Genomic DNA, 15,880 nt, shown 5'->3' with positions numbered 1-15,880 from the left:
TTTTATCACAGTAGGAGGCGCTGTGCCAATGTAAGAAATAATGACTATTCAACGGTAAGACAGTCCTTTTTGTGTGTTGTTATAGTGAAGCCTCCCTTCCCAGCTGAGGGATCCCCGCCCCCTCCTGCTTGCAGGCAAGTAGGAATGGGATTGGCGGTGTTCCGATGGGAAGGGAGATATCCACCGCCCACTCTCGGCCCTTCTTCTCCGCCTTCCATGCCTGACCCACCGCGCACCGCTTCCCCACCCCCCCACCCCCCACGAACCACAACTCAGGGGCTGCCCAGCCTCATGGAGACTGGAGATAGACGCCTGGGAGGAAGGGAAAACGAGTTGCTTGAGGTCGAGGCTGCAGCCACCCCTCTGCCACTGCCATCGCTGCAGAAGCAAGGTCCCAAATGTGTAGCAATTAATTAATTAATTAATTAATGCGTTCTCGGAGTCACTGAAAAAAGTCTGGTAACTTTAGGTTATACGCGCCAAGAACCTTGGCAGAAACAACACGATTCCCCCCCCCCCCCAGCAGCTTCACCTCGAGCACGCCTGGAACTTCAGCAAAATTATGCACATGCTTCACTTCATTGGGTGTTTTTGCTGTGGACTCGCAAGGGTTTAACCACATGCTACGAAATACCTACAGAAACCAGGAGGAGGAGGAGGAGGAAGGAAGGAAAGTGGGGGCGGCTGCCTCGGACTCCGCTTCGCTTCCCACCCTCGAGAGGGAGGAGGGGAAGCGAAACTCCTGCTTTTGAAAACAACGTCCTATATCCTTAGAGAGGAGAAGCCAAAGAGACCTCCGAAGGGCTAGGGCTGGCAGAAGCGGTGCAGAGGACGCCTCGCGCGCATCCCCACGACCAAGGCTTTCACGCGTGCGTGTCCGTAGGCTAGCCGGCGTTCGAGGCCGTAACGCGTCGCCGACCTGCGCAGCTGGCCAATGAGCAGCCGAGTGGCGCAGGAACCTAGGAGCCGAGCCTGGGGTGTCGTCACTTCCTCCCCACCCGCTCTTGGGCAGGCAGGCGGGAGGCCGCAGCTCCTGCCACCTCGAGGCTCCTGCGCCGGCAGCCAGCACCATGGGCAGCTTGCTGCAGTTTCTGAAGTTGGTGGGGCAGCTGAAGGTGAGCAGAGACCCCGACTGGGGGGTCGAGAGCAAATGCGGGGGTGGGGGGGGGGCGTCAATGCACCAGTTTTGCCCATCTTCGCGGTATCGTTCCCCAAAGGTGCTGCTGCACAAAACCCCCACGCATCTCCTCACCCCCCTTTTTAAGCGTCGAGTGAGTGAGCCCCATTGAATGCGGTGGGACGTACCTCTGAGTAAGCATAATAATAATTAATTATTTCTTTATACCTCGCCCATTAGGCTGGGTCTCCCTAGCCACTCTGGGCTGCTTCCAACAAAATATTAAAAATACAGTAGAATATCAAACACTAAAACCTTCCCTAAACAGGGCAGCCTTCAGATGTCTTCTAAAAGTCAGCTAGTTGTTTATTGCCTTGACATCTGATGGGAGGGCGTTCCACAGGGCAGGTGCCACTACCGAGAAGGCCCTCTGCCTGGTTCCCTGTAACTTCGCTTCTCGCAGCGAGGGAACCAGGCAGAAGGCCCTCGGCGCTGGACCTCAGTGTCCAGGCTGAATGATGGGGGTGGAGACGCACCTTCAGGTATACTGGGCCGAGGCAGGGTTAGGACTGCAGTTTGCAGATTTTTCCTGCAGCAAATCCTGTTGAACTCAGTGGGATGTACAATTAGACCTGCGTAGGATAAGGCTCCAATCCTAAACACGCGCTTCTGCTTAGATTAGACTTGCTTCTTAGTACAAAGGTGCATACGATACTTGTGCCTGGTCACCTTCTTAGCCGGCTGAAGGACTTCTGTGTTCTGACTCTGGTTTAGGAACCTGGAGACCGGATAGCATAGAAATAATAATGAATCTGTTGCAAAAGGGGATGGTGGTAAATCCAAGGGACACTGGAGAAAAAGTTGGCCGGCAATGAAAGTGAGGTAGTTTACAAGTAATAGAAGGCCGAAGAGCAGAGAGGGCTTATTAAAGAAGCAAGGGGAAATGGCAGTTGGTGGATTTCCTAATAAATTGCCTCTGTTGCCTTGAAGAACCTAAAGACTGCAGTTCAGCTTTGCAGTAAGCTTAGTAAGATAGTCGTTAATAGGATACAGGCAGGATCTCTCAAAGTTCAACATTTCACACCCAGTATACAAAACTATCCACCTGGGGAACTAGGAAGTAAATATTTTATTTCCGGGCCACAGGTGCTTATAGGAATACTGCCTTGGAATGATTTTTTTTTTTTTTTTTTGTCTTTTAACAATATTTATAATCAGTAAGCATGACTAACAAACAGTCTGTTAAATGTGGCAGCTTGCGTTTCTAAATGACAGCTGGGTATAAAAAAAGAAGATGCATGCAAGCCCCCCCCCCCCCCTTTGACAGTATTGCTTAAACTCTTTTTGACTAGAGAGTCCCACGGACTGGCTGGGTATACAGAAATGTAGCAAATCCAGAGAGCGTTTCAGACCATATGTACAGGATGGCAATCATGGCTATGGTAACTGAAGATAAAGCACTTAATAAAGACAGGTACGTATACTGATTGCAGTTGGTATCTTTAATGGATATGGGGGACTGCACATTGTGGCTTCAGTTTAGTGAAAAGTAGCTGCACTGAAGTTCCATTCTTGATGGGATCAAGTTAGTTGCAACTGTTTTATTTTACTTTTCATTGGATCCAGGTTTGTTTGTTTGCAACACTGAACCATCAGTATTGTACACTGCCAAATCACACAATTAATAGACAAATAGAAGTGCTGTTTTAATACTGCTTGATTGCATCAACTCCTGTAACTATTATTTAGGTGGGTCAAAAAGGGTTGACAATATTTGATAATCATGGCTTAATTGTTGTGCTGTTAAAAATGCTCCATCATCACAAGTTTATCTGATTGCTTGATGGAACAATCTCTTCTCCCTGACACCCCCCCAATTCTGGGGGTTCTGCAGATCCACACACCTTGAGCCAATCTGAGGGCAGCACAGGGAGAAGAGGGAAGAAACACTAGCAGAAGTCCTTGTGTGGGCTTCTGCTAGCTGGGCCAGCTAGCTGAATTCAGGCCAATATTAAAATACCATAATGTGAAATTTAGGCCATTCCTTAATTTTCGAAAATGAGTGTGTGTGAATTTGAGAGAGTGCCTTGCCCAAGATAAAGGAGAGCTGTAGCCCAGGTCTAAGCCCAAGGGTGTATTCCTCTCCCCTCTCATTGCCAACTTTCCAATATGTGCTTCTTTCTTGGTGGAATGTGGAATTCACATTCACCAATATGATTGAAGAACTTCTGCTGGGTAAATTAATATGTAATGTAAAGCTGTGCAATATTGTGATTGTAACATCAAATAAGTAAATCCAGGCAGGTTTAAAAACAGAATAAAATCAAAAGTTAAATCTCGATTTAACTGATGATAGCAATTATTTTGCCAGGCTTAGTACTGAAATTGTCAGGTTGGTATATTACTTACATCGAATACCTTTTTATCATGACCTATTAAAACTTCAGAAAGTAGTGAGCAAGCTATGGATTCAGAGAACTCTTCTTCAGGCTAGACATTTTCTTATTGTTGCTGTTGAAGGAAGTCAATAAAAATGTTTCAGAACCTGAACCTGATTAAAACATTTGTAGCTCTAAAACATCTTTTCCTCTTTATTTTGAACTACATCTAGCTTGAAGAGGTAAAGGTAAAGGGACCCCTGACAGTATTTGGAAGCTTTGTCCAATGGTTGTCATCAATTTGATTTGAATTTTATAATGAAATGATTTTAGAATGTTGTATTATCTTATTGTTGTTAGCCGCCCTGAACCCAGCTTCGGCTGGGGAGGGCGGGATATAAATAAAATTTATTATTGTTGTTGTTGTTGTTGTCTGAAAGTGACATTTTAATTGATATTTGGTCCTAATAGGATGTTACACTGCTGTTATTTTTTATTTTTATTGGAACCAAACTTAAGGTTAACATAGATATTTAAGGAAATAAATATAATTGCACTAACCAAAATGAATTGCAGAATAAGTTGACAGAATGCAGAGATTGTTATACAATACTATCTATCGTAGTTGCCTTTTAATAATCACGTATTTAAATATTTTCTGCTTCCCAGGTGCATCCGGTTAGCTCTGGTTCATGATATGGCTGAATGCATAGTTGGTGACATTGCTCCTGCTGACAATGTTTCCAAAGAGGAGAAACACAGACGAGAGGAGGTCAGTATGGTGGCACATGTAGCTTGATGGTCTACTTCTAAAAAAGAAAGGACCAAGATTAGTCTGTAAAGTCTGAAAGATCCTCAGAACAAAAGAGTCTTGCGGAAAGTTAAAGACTAACAAAAATATTAAGCCATAAACTTCCATGGATAGTTTACAGCCCACTTCATCAGATGTATGAAGTGTTATCCTGCGTTGCAGGAATATCTATACAGGCAAGAGATTGTTAGCAGTGAGATCAGAAGGAAAGGAAATACAGAAATGTACAGACGTCAGTTTCATTATTAACAGAAGCCAGTCCCAAAAAACACACATCACTGGTAAGTTAGTCAGCACATGTAGTGTTGTAAAAATCTATTGTCCCAGTTCAGTCCACAAGTGAACTGCTTCATAATGGTAATTTGGCAGTTTCAGTTTGCTGTTTCCTTTTGAAGTTCCTTTGTTCCAGTATGACCACCTTAAGGTCAGTAATGGCACATCCAGGGAGGTTAAAATGTCCCCCGCTAACACTTAGATACTGCCATTTCTGTTATCTGAATTGTGGCGTTTGTTCTCTTGAAAAGAGGCTGGCTTTTTTTTCCTGTGTAGAATGCAGTTGGAAAGACACACAGGGCTCAGCCTCATGATACAAAGCTTCCATAGGATTTCTGTTATTTGAATTTGCACCTTTTTAAACTTCATTGATGTTTTCTGTCAACCCAGTTGAAGACAAATTTGTTTCTGTGAAGTGGCTCTAATAATGACATTGAACAGATTCAGGGTGAGTAGTGTAGAATACCGGTCACTAGAGGGCACAATCTTGTATTTTACAAGAAAATATTTCTTACAGGAAAAGCAGTCTAGTTTGTGGGATTCCATAGTGCCTTTCTTTCTAGAAGGGAAGATTCAAACATATAGGTTCTGTCATCAGCTAACATTCAGTTGTCTGTCAGGAGAAAAGTAGATGGAAAGTGACTTGTTTGAAAACTTCCTACCTCTCATGAAAACTGATTGGCATTCTGTGCCAGTAGCTGACTTGTCAAAGGACAGTAAAGACTAGAAGGCTCTGAGATATAAACTTGTTATGTGTGAAACATTTAAAGTAAGGGGCACCACACACAATCTGTGGCAGTGCAATTCTGTGAAAATGGCAGGTGTTTCAATCATTTGCATAGTGGACCCCTCTCATTCATATCCATTGGTGCTTTTTGATGATCTCCAGGTCATCCTTTGCTCCTTCCTTTACCCCTTTATAAATTATACACAGGTTGAAAACAAGCTGTCTGCTGGGCAAGACTGTGTTCCTGCTTGCTATAGGGAGCAATGAGCATTGGAGAAGGGACAAGGAGGCCTGTAGTAGCTGCCTCCTCTCCCACTGCTTCAGGGCTTTTAAAGTAGGGGTGGGGGAATTCAGGCTGGGAAGGGGGCAAATGCAGTTCTTCCGGCCTCCCTGACTGGCCCTCGCCCCAAGCACACCCCTACCTGGCCGTGCTCCCTCTCCCCCAAACACTTGAGTGTTTTTACCTGGCTGCAATGTGCCCTTGAATTCTGATCATGCCTATTATTTGCCTAGATGGTGCGTAGGGAGGGGTGTGTGAATGGGTGTAGAAACCAGCCTACTGTGCAGAAATAAAATTCACATTTGGCTTTGGCCCTACACACCACCGGCATGTGGCTTTCATAAGAGTGTCCAGCCTGGGCTGAAAAGGGGACAGTCAGGATGTCCAGGTTAGCAACCAACAGCTTTATGGACTCTTTCCCAGGGGTGGTCTTTGGAAATCTTTCGTAATATGGCTTCCTGAGTGAGGCCAGAATTTGGCACCCATAAGTGGATCTTCTCAATTTTGTGCCCTCTCGGCTCTGCGCCCTGTACAGGGAAACCACCTGCACTGCCCTAAATCTGATGCTGTTATTGCCATATCACCTTTGTTGTTGCGTAGGAGCTGAGGCAGCATGAGTCTATGTGGGAAGGGAGGGCTCCATTGTGTAGCTTATGCATCTACCAGTTTTAAGTTACATCAGTTTCCAGGAAAGGCAGTGCTGTGGGAACTTCTTCCACAGAACTGAAGCTTTTGATATTCCTTTAGTTGCACAGGAAGAAGCTGGCAAGAGGGTATCCTGCATAGTGATTGGATTTCCAGATTATTGCTCTGAAACACATCTCACTTGCTTTGTTGTGAGAAGCACCAGATTGCTTAATAGCTTGCATAATTTTCTTCTTTTGGTTAGTACTTAAGATGATGAGAGATGAGCTGCATTATGGAGGGAGGTGTGTGCGTGTGATCACATTCTTTTTACATTCACCAAGGCCAATCCTTGCAGGTTTTCACTGCCAAGGTGTGTGAGAGCAAGAGAATGTAGCTCATCTCTGCCAAAAGCAGGGAAACAATATTGGAGTGACACCAAATAAAATGCAGGATTCTATTTTTCTAGGAAGCTATGAAACATTTGACCCAGGTGCTGTCTGAGGAGCTGAGAAAAGAAATTTATGAACTCTGGGAAGTAAGTGTTAAACATCTAAAATTGCTTAAATATTAAAATTCATTTTTTCCCCCTAAATAGGTATTTCTCTCTACTAAACATCAACTGTAGATCTAAATAATTACTGTTTTTTGGAAGCATTCTTGGTGTAAAGCAGGCTACCAAGCTAAATATGGATATGTTACAGGGGGCACTAGGGAGACAATAAGCTTTCTGAGTTTGCTGCCTGCCTGTTTTTATAAAATCCAGTGGGGCTGTCATGCAACTGAACGCCATGGTGAGCTGCATTGGACTTGGGAGTGGTTTGGAGTAAGGTTTGCCTGAGGAGACTTAACATATTTTGTACTATTGCAGTGACTTCTGCCATAGGATAAACTCTAAGCAACTGAGCTATCCAGGGTGTCAGTTGTTAGAAAAAAATGGTTGTAACCATGTAGTTTTGATTTCAAAGTAGAAGCTGGTGTGTGCTTACCAGTAAAAACTCAAAAGTGGAAGCGGATGGATCTCCACAGGAAACTGGCATATTAGAAAGCAAGAACCGGTTTGAAAAAGAAAGTATTTGACAAGCATGTCTAACCAGTAGGAAATTCCTGTGTTCTGCAGTGAATGCATTTCATTATTCAGGTGTTACGAGAAACCTGTTGGCAAGGTATTGGTTTGGCTGATGCTCTCTTCAGCAGTAGCTAATGAGAATTGCTTCTGGACTCATGAACAGGTAGTGATAGTTCTCAATATTTGGCTAGAAATCCTTTACATGTATCTGAAGTGTATCTGAAGAAGTGTGCATGCACACGAAAGCTCATACCAAGAACTGACTTAGTTGGTCTTTAAGGTGCTACTGGAAGGAATTTTTTTTGTTTTTCCTTTACATGGGTTAGACCAGGGGGCTCAGAAATGAACTGCTTCCCTTGTACAGCAGTGCATACAGTTGCATTTTCTGTGATTTTTTCCTTCTCAGTAAAGTGGGTTACCACCTTGCACACCCCTATTAGGAATATGAACACCAGTCAAGCGCAGAAGCAAAATTTGTAAAAGAGCTGGACCAGTGTGAGATGATACTTCAAGCCTTGGAGTATGAAGAGTTAGAGAAAAAACCTGGAAGACTTCAGGACTTCTATGATACAACGGCAGGTAAGACATCCCCCTCCTTTTTTTCTAAATACTCATTCTGTAGCTTGGTATTATTTTTATAATGGAACCTGCAACAAACATTTGCAGAGTAAATGGAAAATGGTGTTCCAAACAGCCAGACATGCCATCTTAATTCCCCCACCCCACCCCCACGCTAATCTTTTCAACCTTGGTGCTCTTTTTTTCTAGTAGCACTGTTTTGGCTACATAGCTGCCTGAAGTCAGCAGCCAAGTTTGCTATTAATATATATTAGGGGTGTGCAGTGACTCTGTATCGAGAGCTGAATAATGAGGCAAAGTGGGGTGATTTGGGATGCTTTTCCGCTCCTTGCATTGAAGCACAGTGCTAGTAACTGCTCCCCCCCCCCCAAAGTTGGATCAGGGTTCCCTCAAGGGGACCCTTGTTTTTGAGTATTGCAGCTCTGCGTTTTCCTGCAGCTCTGTTTCTCTCGGCCAAAATGTTGCCTGTAGAGCACTGAAAAACGCCACGTTTTACTTTATTTCTATTAAAGCACAGCAGTGGACGATTCTTAGAAACAAGTTAGAAGCTTTTTTTTTTAAAAAAAAAAATCATACATTGCTCAGCTTTAGTGGGAAAATAAACACAGCTCTTCAGGGAACTAAACTGCCTCATATTGCAGGGCCTTAATGGAGGACATAAACAAGCACCAGAAAGGAAGGTGTGGAGTTCTTAACAAACAGAATATACAAGGAAGAACACATGCCAGTTGCCCTCCTCTTACTTACGTCTCTCAAAATTTTTCTACTTAGGAATTTTGGGCTTTTATCTGGCCTAATAAAGGTTTTCTTTAATTCTGATGAACACCTCGGGGTTCTGTTTTTTTGTGGGAAGAATTGCAGTTCAGTGGAGGAAATAAAATCCCTTTTGCTTCCCCAATGAAAAGCCTCTATACCTGTTTGTCTGCAATGTGGCAAACATAGTCTATCTTGGAGGCTTGCCTGTTGTCTGTACATTTCAACTGCTTTTTTCGAGACGGGGGAGTTAAGAGTCTTTTTTTAGAGCATAGAGTGACTGAGTTAACAGACTGGAATTTTTAAAAAGATAGAGATGCAGTGCAAATTTTAGAGGCCAGTGCACACTCCTAACATATATAATGGTATATAACTATAATGGTAGAAAAGTTTTGAAGAGAGATCCAGTATAAAACAATACTAAGCCCTTGGTCTCAAACACCCTTTCATTTGCCACTTGCTTTGAAGATCACAATCATGCAAAGCACCCCAATATAATATGGTTTTGACTAGTATTGGTTTCACCGGCCTATTCACTTGGTGGGCAAGTGGGTTAAGCACGTATACTTCAGCTATGGTTGAATTACACCTTGTCCTTCTGGGAATGATGAAATTCCTCCTTGTGATGGATGCTCTCACACAGGGAACTGGCAGGTGCCACTTCTATGATGGCAGTTGGGTGCATTCCATTGTTTTATTTGAGCTGCTTCGAGACTTGTGTTACAGGAGAGGCAGGAATAATTTGAGCATCTGAACCACCTTGGGACCTTATCAACACAATGAACTCAGAAAGTGTCTGTGAGCCAGAACAATGACTAGGAAGTTCCATTATTCCCCCCTAGTTATGACTCCTGGGGAAGTCCTCCATCAAAAAGCAGATTAGATAGAAATTGCTATAGAATGAAACTTGGGGTGAGTCCATTTAGATAGTGAGCTTGCCCCTTCTCACTTGGAGTGCAGGTCCACATTAGAATCACTAACTGCTTTTGATTCTCTTGTGGGTTTTTGGTAATGCTCAGCCTACCTAACACTTTCACATGACAGCCCCCAAGTTTCCTGAACCATTGGTGGTCCCCAAATCCTGCTTTGAAAGGCAGGAAGAATGTTACACACTGCTGCTTCATGCTGCCACCTGGCGATGCCCTGATGCTTCAAGGATTAAGGAAATCACAGGGCATGAGCATTAGGAATTTTCCATACTTTGAAATGTCCCTTCCTAAAACTATAATAGGGTAAGAGCAGCTCAGTAGAAAACATGAGAGGCTATCCAACATAACAAGAACAAGCATTTCTTGTTGAGGAAGGTGCTTTTATCTCACTGCTATATTCTTGGTACATAGCAGAATGAGAAAACATGTTAACGGTGATCTCTTGATCTACAGGAAAATTTAGTCACCCTGAAATAGTCCAGCTTGTGTCTTCCATAAATACAGAAAGAAATACAAACATAGATGCAGCAAACAAAGATCGTCCATCCTGAGTCACCTTTCAAATGTTTTCAGCTGTATCTATAATAAATTATTTTAAAATCTCTACTGCGTGTTTGGTTTTGCAGTATACTACCACTGGAATACTATTCATTTACTAAATACATTACTGTATAGAAAAATAATAAAAAGTAGGGCTATATGATGTCGATAGTAGTTTTATAGGAGTCAGCTGGGCCCTTCACACTGTTCAGTAACATGTGTAAATTCAGGTAAGTAGCCGTGTTGGTCTGACACAGTAGAAATATATAAGTATTTATGATTATTATTATTTTTAAATTGTCTAGTTGCACCAAGTTTGTTCTTGGTATGAGCTTTTGTATGCATATCTGAAGAAGTGTGCATATCTGAAGAAGCAAACTTAGTTGGTCTCTAATGTGCTACTAGACAATTTTTTATTTTTTTATATAGTCATATGTGTAAATTGGATACAAAAAGGTTTCTATGGTTGCTTCTGAGATAGGCTCAGTGTACATGCTAAAAGAGAGCTCCTTGTGAGAAGACAGTGCTGCCTTGCAAGCTTGGACATGAAAACCCAAAATATCAAGATTTGATGTAGCTGTTCATGGGGTCTACTTTATTGAAACATGTACAAATCAAAAAAGCCTACAGCAATGTCCACCCTCCATTGAATCAAACACAGCAAATCTAGAATAAAAGGAGGAGGTTTTAGTAAATGAGGCAAACCAATACTAGACGTCCCCTCCCCCAATGTCCAGTTCATGGGTGTGAAAGCCAGTAAAAGCCCCAACAGTTCAGACCAGAAATCACTGAATTTGGTTTAAGCATTACCTTTCACTATGCTGCGAACTGCCCTGAGATCTTTGGATGAAGGGTGGTATACAAATTTAAATAATACTAGAGGCTTAGCTATTGTGGCAGTTTCAAGAATATATAGCTTACATGATATTCTAGAATTAGGGTAAAATTTGAAAGTTGTCAAAAATTTGAAAGTCAAGAACCAAGTTAACTTACGCTGTAGTTCAAAGAAACCAGTTGATTTAGCTTACTTTTTCCTCTTAGGCTCTTGTTTGTGCATGGGCCTGAGGTGCATGCAAGGTTTCCTGCACCATGTAGTGGGGAGATTTCCAGCACCACCTCCCACTCTGCTCCGGAAAGTCTCCCAATCCCCTAAAAGAGCAGGAAAAGGGTAATTTTTGCCTCTTCATCTGTTCCTCCAAGAGTGGTATCCTGTGAATGGCATTCCACTCACAGCCACTGTTTTTTCCCACATACACAGTCCTCAAGGATGCAGCTGTCCTGTTATTGTGGAAGTCAGCAAAAAGTGTCATTGTACTTTTTGTAGACAGTAGCTAAAAGCTGCTTAATATATAAATCCTCCAACTCTTTCACACCCATATATGCTTTTTGATGCTGAAAAATCAAGTTTACAGACTCCTTAACTAGAGGAAAAGCAAACTGTTTATTAGAAACATAAGTACTTTTACTGTGGCAGTGAAAACAGATAGAAAGGGAAGAACAGTCTCTGTGGAACAGTGGTGGGTGGGTAGGCTGGTGCCTCAGGACAAAATGGCATGTCTTGTGAAATAGCTGACCTTTAAAATAAAGCTAGCTGAAGACAGAAGCAGGTAGGAGAAGGAAGAGAAACCAAAAGATTTGAAAAGTGAGTATTTAAGCAATATATTATTTGAACAGAATGTTCAAAAATTCAGTATATAACATATATACACATATGGACAAATCTCTAAGAGTACAACATTGGTAAAGCCATTTTCAAAAGTGACGAACTTTCTTATAGAAGCTGGATGTGTAAAAGCATTTATGAAGTTAAGACTCCAAGCTTGTTCCCCCAGAATAGGACTCGCTTATTTTTTTCCATGCAATCATGTATGTAGGCAAGTGACCACATAAAGAAATACTTAAAGAGTTAACTGGATAGTATATGGCAACAGATAGCGATCATTTCTGGCTTATCACAAAAATCACTGTGGTTCACTCTGGGTACTGCCTGCTTTACGCTAATGTTTCAGCATACAGTCATATTCAATCCTGAAGCAAAAATAAACGGCTTCATGTGTGAATTGGACCTGAGACATGGGATGGAGAGAATGATTAGCATCCCTTCAGTCTAGCATTGAAGCTCCTCTTCTGTTTCTGGGAGTCGAGTGCTCACAGCGGAACTCTGAGCACTGGCATGGGCAGCAGAATTGAGAACCTCCTCAAAACTTCCTCCGGTATGGCTCGCACCTCCAACTTTTGTCTGAAAGGGAATGAGCAAGGGCAGTCAGTAACTAACATTCTGCTAAACAATTTGCCTCAATTTTCTTTTTCATTCTCAAGCCAAATAAACGCTTAGGACTATTATAACTCGAGGGGCTCTGTAACCTCAGTTGCAAAGAATGTTAATTCCATGTTGTCTTTTGTTTCCTCAGCTCTCAAGGTAGCAGATTATAACTATAGTGTTAACTAAAGGAAAGGGTGGTAATGAATGTTTAAAATGGTTCCCTTTGTACTAGATGCTAGAAGTCAGTGCCAGATTGACAATAATGTATTGATATGTACTGACTTCCACAAAAAAGGTAAGAGGCAAGCTTAAAATAAAATGTTGAATATGAAACAGCAGCAATTTGCCCAAGGTTAACTTCCAAATATACATTCTGTTCTGTGTAATTTGACTCAAACCATAATAAATCTATATTGTTCTTTACATGTGGGAAATCGCTCAGTTTATGAGTAAACTAAATGCCATGCCAGTTTGGAATTCAGCTGGTTATCAGTAACATGGGAGAAGACAGCAAAGCTAGTTGGTTAGGTGCTCAGATAAAATAAAAGTTGGTACCGTATTTTTCGCTCTATAACACGCACCTGACCATAACACGCACATTGTTTTTAGAGGAGGAAAACAAGGGAAAAAACATTCTGAATGAAACAGTGGATGTATCATTTTTGGGCTTCATGCTGTGGCCACAGACATGTGATCTGATGGTGAATTTGGGGTGACCCAATACCAAAATCCTGAGAATTCCTGTGGATCCATGCTTTGTAACCACGTTTTTGCACCATTGCAGCCCCAGGCAACAGTGGGTGCGTGATTTTTTTGGTGCAGGCTGTAGCCATGGACATGCTATGTGATCTGATGGTGAATTTGGGGTGACCCAATGCAAAGATCCTGAGGATCCATGTGGATCCATGCTTTGTAACCATGTTTTTGCCCCATTGCAGCCCCAGGCAACAGTGGGTGCGTGATTTTTTTGGTGCAGGCTGTAGCCATGGACATGCTATGTGATCTGATGGTGAATTTGGGGTGACCCAATGCAAAGATCCTGAGGATCCATGTGGATCCATGCTTTTAACCACGTTTTTGCACCATTGCAGCCCCAGGCAACAGTGGGTGCGTGATTTTGGGGGGGCAGGCTGTAGCCATGGACATGCTATGTGATCTGATGGTGAATTTGGGGTGACCCAATGCAAAGATCCTGAGGATCCATGTGGATCTATGCTTTTTAACCACGTTTTTGCACCATTGCAGCCCCAGGCAACAGTGGGTGCGTGATTTTTTTGGTGCAGGCTGTAGCCATGGACATGCTATGTGATCTGATGGTGAATTTGGGGTGACCCAATGCAAAGATCCTGAGGATCCATGTGGATCTATGCTTTGTAACCACATTTTAAGTGGGGAGCGAAGGAAAAACAAAGAAGGGACATTAGAGGGGTGTGCAGAGAAGCAGCTGGCTAAGAATGCAGGATAGGGATTTAACGGGTTGGAGGAAAGAAAGGCAAAAGTTTTCCCCCACCCAAGCCAGCCAGCCAGCCAGCCAGCCAGCCAGCCAGCCATCTCTCTCTCTCTCTCTCTCTCTCTCCCTCCCTTCCTCCCTCCCCCTCTCTCTCTTCCTCCCTCCCTCCCCCTCTCTCTCTTCCTCCCTCCCCCCTCTCCCTCCCTCCCTCCCCCCCTCTCTCTCCCTCCCCCCCTCTCCCTTCCCCCCTCTCTCTCCCTCTCCCCCAGCAGCACCAGAGCTTGCCTGGAGGGGAGGGGCTTTCCTTGCTCTTTGTTCCGTTTCAGCAAACACAGCAATGAAACAGAGGAGGGTGGGCAGTAAGACCCTGAGGCAGAATGAAGGAAAGCAGCCGCTTCCTCTTTTCAGTTTTCCCTTCTCCGTGAAGCGCCGCGATTTGATTTTTGCCTGGCGATTTGATTTTTGCCTGATTTTTCGGCTCCAGGGACCACACATTTGCTCTATAACACGCACAGACATTTCCCCTTCCTTTTTAGGAGAAAAAATCTGCGTGTTATAGAGGGAAAAATACGGTATATGATGCTGTGGTGCTTTGCACTATTTAAGTATTTGATTCTGATAAAGGCCGGATGAACTCTTGACAGCTTGACGAGTTGTATTGAAAAAGCAAGGGGATTTCAGAGTATGAACTTAGTGCAGTCCATCTTGCCTTTGGCACAAGTGCTAGCGGTGGCCAAGCTGGCAATTTTTTTTTTATTCTCTTAGGCTGTATCTGCACCATATTTGTCACATTTAATCAGATTTAATCTTGTCCCCCTATCTCCCAGACGACATTTCATGATCACAGACATTTACTTACTCTTAAATATGTTTAACTTCTCAACTCAGGCCAGTATCTTTTATAAGCCTGCTTAATTTTTAAAAGTTATTTTGTTTAAAATAATCTTTTCAATTAGGAAAAATATTTCCTGAGTAGAATCTTTATTTTTAGTAAGCATAAAATGTGGGTTATTAGCAAATGGCGGCTGCTGTGGAAATTCCTTCATTTTCCTTGGTGGTCTTATCATTGTTTGGTTTTACACCTTTTTACAGATAAATAATCACAACTGACAAAGAACAAACATGCACTACCAAGCCAATGCTCTTATTATATGTGAAAAAACTATTTTGAGAAGTGTGGGAGGCCCGTATATATACTCATAGAAATTGGATTAATCTGTGCCTCCTTAGCCTTGACTCATAAACATGAGCCCAAACAGGAAAGTCTTAGTGCTTCTAGAATGAGTTTTGGCTTGACTCTTCAGGAGAAGAGGGCTTCACAATGTGACACAGCTACCAATGATAGGTTTTGACCATGTTGCCGTGGTAGAATCATGAAGCTGCTCTACTGATCTTAAAGCTCACGATGGAACAAAGAATAGGAAGTTATTTCTTAGGTACACAGGGCTTAAAGGGAACACTGGTTTCTGCTGCACTGATGATGTGCAAATGTGCACAGAAAATTCCCTGGAAGTGTAGGAACAATCACAGGTTCATTTTAGAATAAGGTTTGGACTACTCTGGCTTCAGTTATTTTCAGTGACACACCACAAAAATTAGCTAGTCTGGTCATAACCCTTCCCTCAATTCTAATCCATACCTTAAGGCTTGTGACAGTGGTCTCAACCTTTTCTTCAAAGGATTTGAATGTAGGAGAATTCCTAGGATAAGGTATAACAAAGAATAACATGATAGTCTTACACTTGTTCATATCCTTAAATGCTTCTGGATAATGTTTGCAGGATTGGGTTCTGATAACAATGGCTTGTGTTGCCATCTCTGGCTTCTAATTACCGCTAAGGGTCAAACCAGCTGCAACATTATTTGGTCATGTGTGTGTGTTTAACGAATAGCCAGTGTGTGGATACCTGAACCATATTGGGATCACAGTTTAAAGCTTCAAGTCTTAGGTCATGCTATGATCCAGTGGAAATCAGGCACAAGAAGGCTTGATCCTGATTAGGATGCATTGGGGGAAAAGGGTTAAAGCAACCCATGTTCTTAATCAGGTTAAAAAACAGCCAGCATGGGAGGCCTTAAACAGCCAC

The 15,880-nt window shown here is 42.7% G+C and overlaps 2 protein-coding genes across 8 annotated transcripts in view; one reads left to right on the top strand and one right to left on the bottom strand.

Annotated features, from left to right (window-relative positions):
* Positions 1-962: 962 nt before the first annotated feature.
* HDDC2 (HD domain containing 2) overlaps positions 963-15,880 on the top strand; it is a 39,123-nt gene continuing 24,205 nt past the window's right edge. The window contains exons 1-6 of one of the 5 annotated variants that reach the window (XM_081856267.1): positions 963-1,115; positions 2,470-2,591; positions 4,165-4,267; positions 6,680-6,748; positions 7,720-7,858; positions 12,492-12,766. In XM_081856267.1, coding sequence (XP_081712393.1) covers positions 1,071-1,115; positions 2,470-2,591; positions 4,165-4,267; positions 6,680-6,748; positions 7,720-7,858; positions 12,492-12,529 — 516 coding nt within the window. In that variant the 5' untranslated portion in view covers positions 963-1,070 and the 3' untranslated portion in view covers positions 12,530-12,766. Of the gene's footprint in view, positions 1,116-2,469; positions 2,592-4,164; positions 4,268-6,679; positions 6,749-7,719; positions 7,859-8,449; positions 8,674-9,993; positions 10,145-12,491; positions 12,767-15,880 lie in introns of those variants that run through there. The other 4 variants (XM_081856266.1, XM_081856269.1, XM_081856268.1 and 1 more) reach the window with 4 other exon arrangements.
* The window catches only part of TPD52L1 (TPD52 like 1), a 30,729-nt gene continuing 26,351 nt past the window's right edge, over positions 11,503-15,880 (bottom strand). For all 3 annotated transcript variants that reach the window (XM_081856262.1, XM_081856263.1, XM_081856264.1), the window contains 2 exons: positions 15,433-15,493; positions 11,503-12,319 (listed from right to left, as the gene is read on the bottom strand). In XM_081856262.1, coding sequence (XP_081712388.1) covers positions 12,188-12,319; positions 15,433-15,493 — 193 coding nt within the window. In that variant the 3' untranslated portion in view covers positions 11,503-12,187. The remainder of the gene's footprint in view (positions 12,320-15,432; positions 15,494-15,880) is intronic.

This window comes from Podarcis erhardii, assembly GCF_964252035.2.
Source record: "Podarcis erhardii genome assembly, chromosome: 3".
Lineage (NCBI taxonomy): Eukaryota > Metazoa > Chordata > Lepidosauria > Squamata > Lacertidae > Podarcis > Podarcis erhardii.
This window is presented reverse-complemented; position numbering and strand designations above follow the sequence as displayed.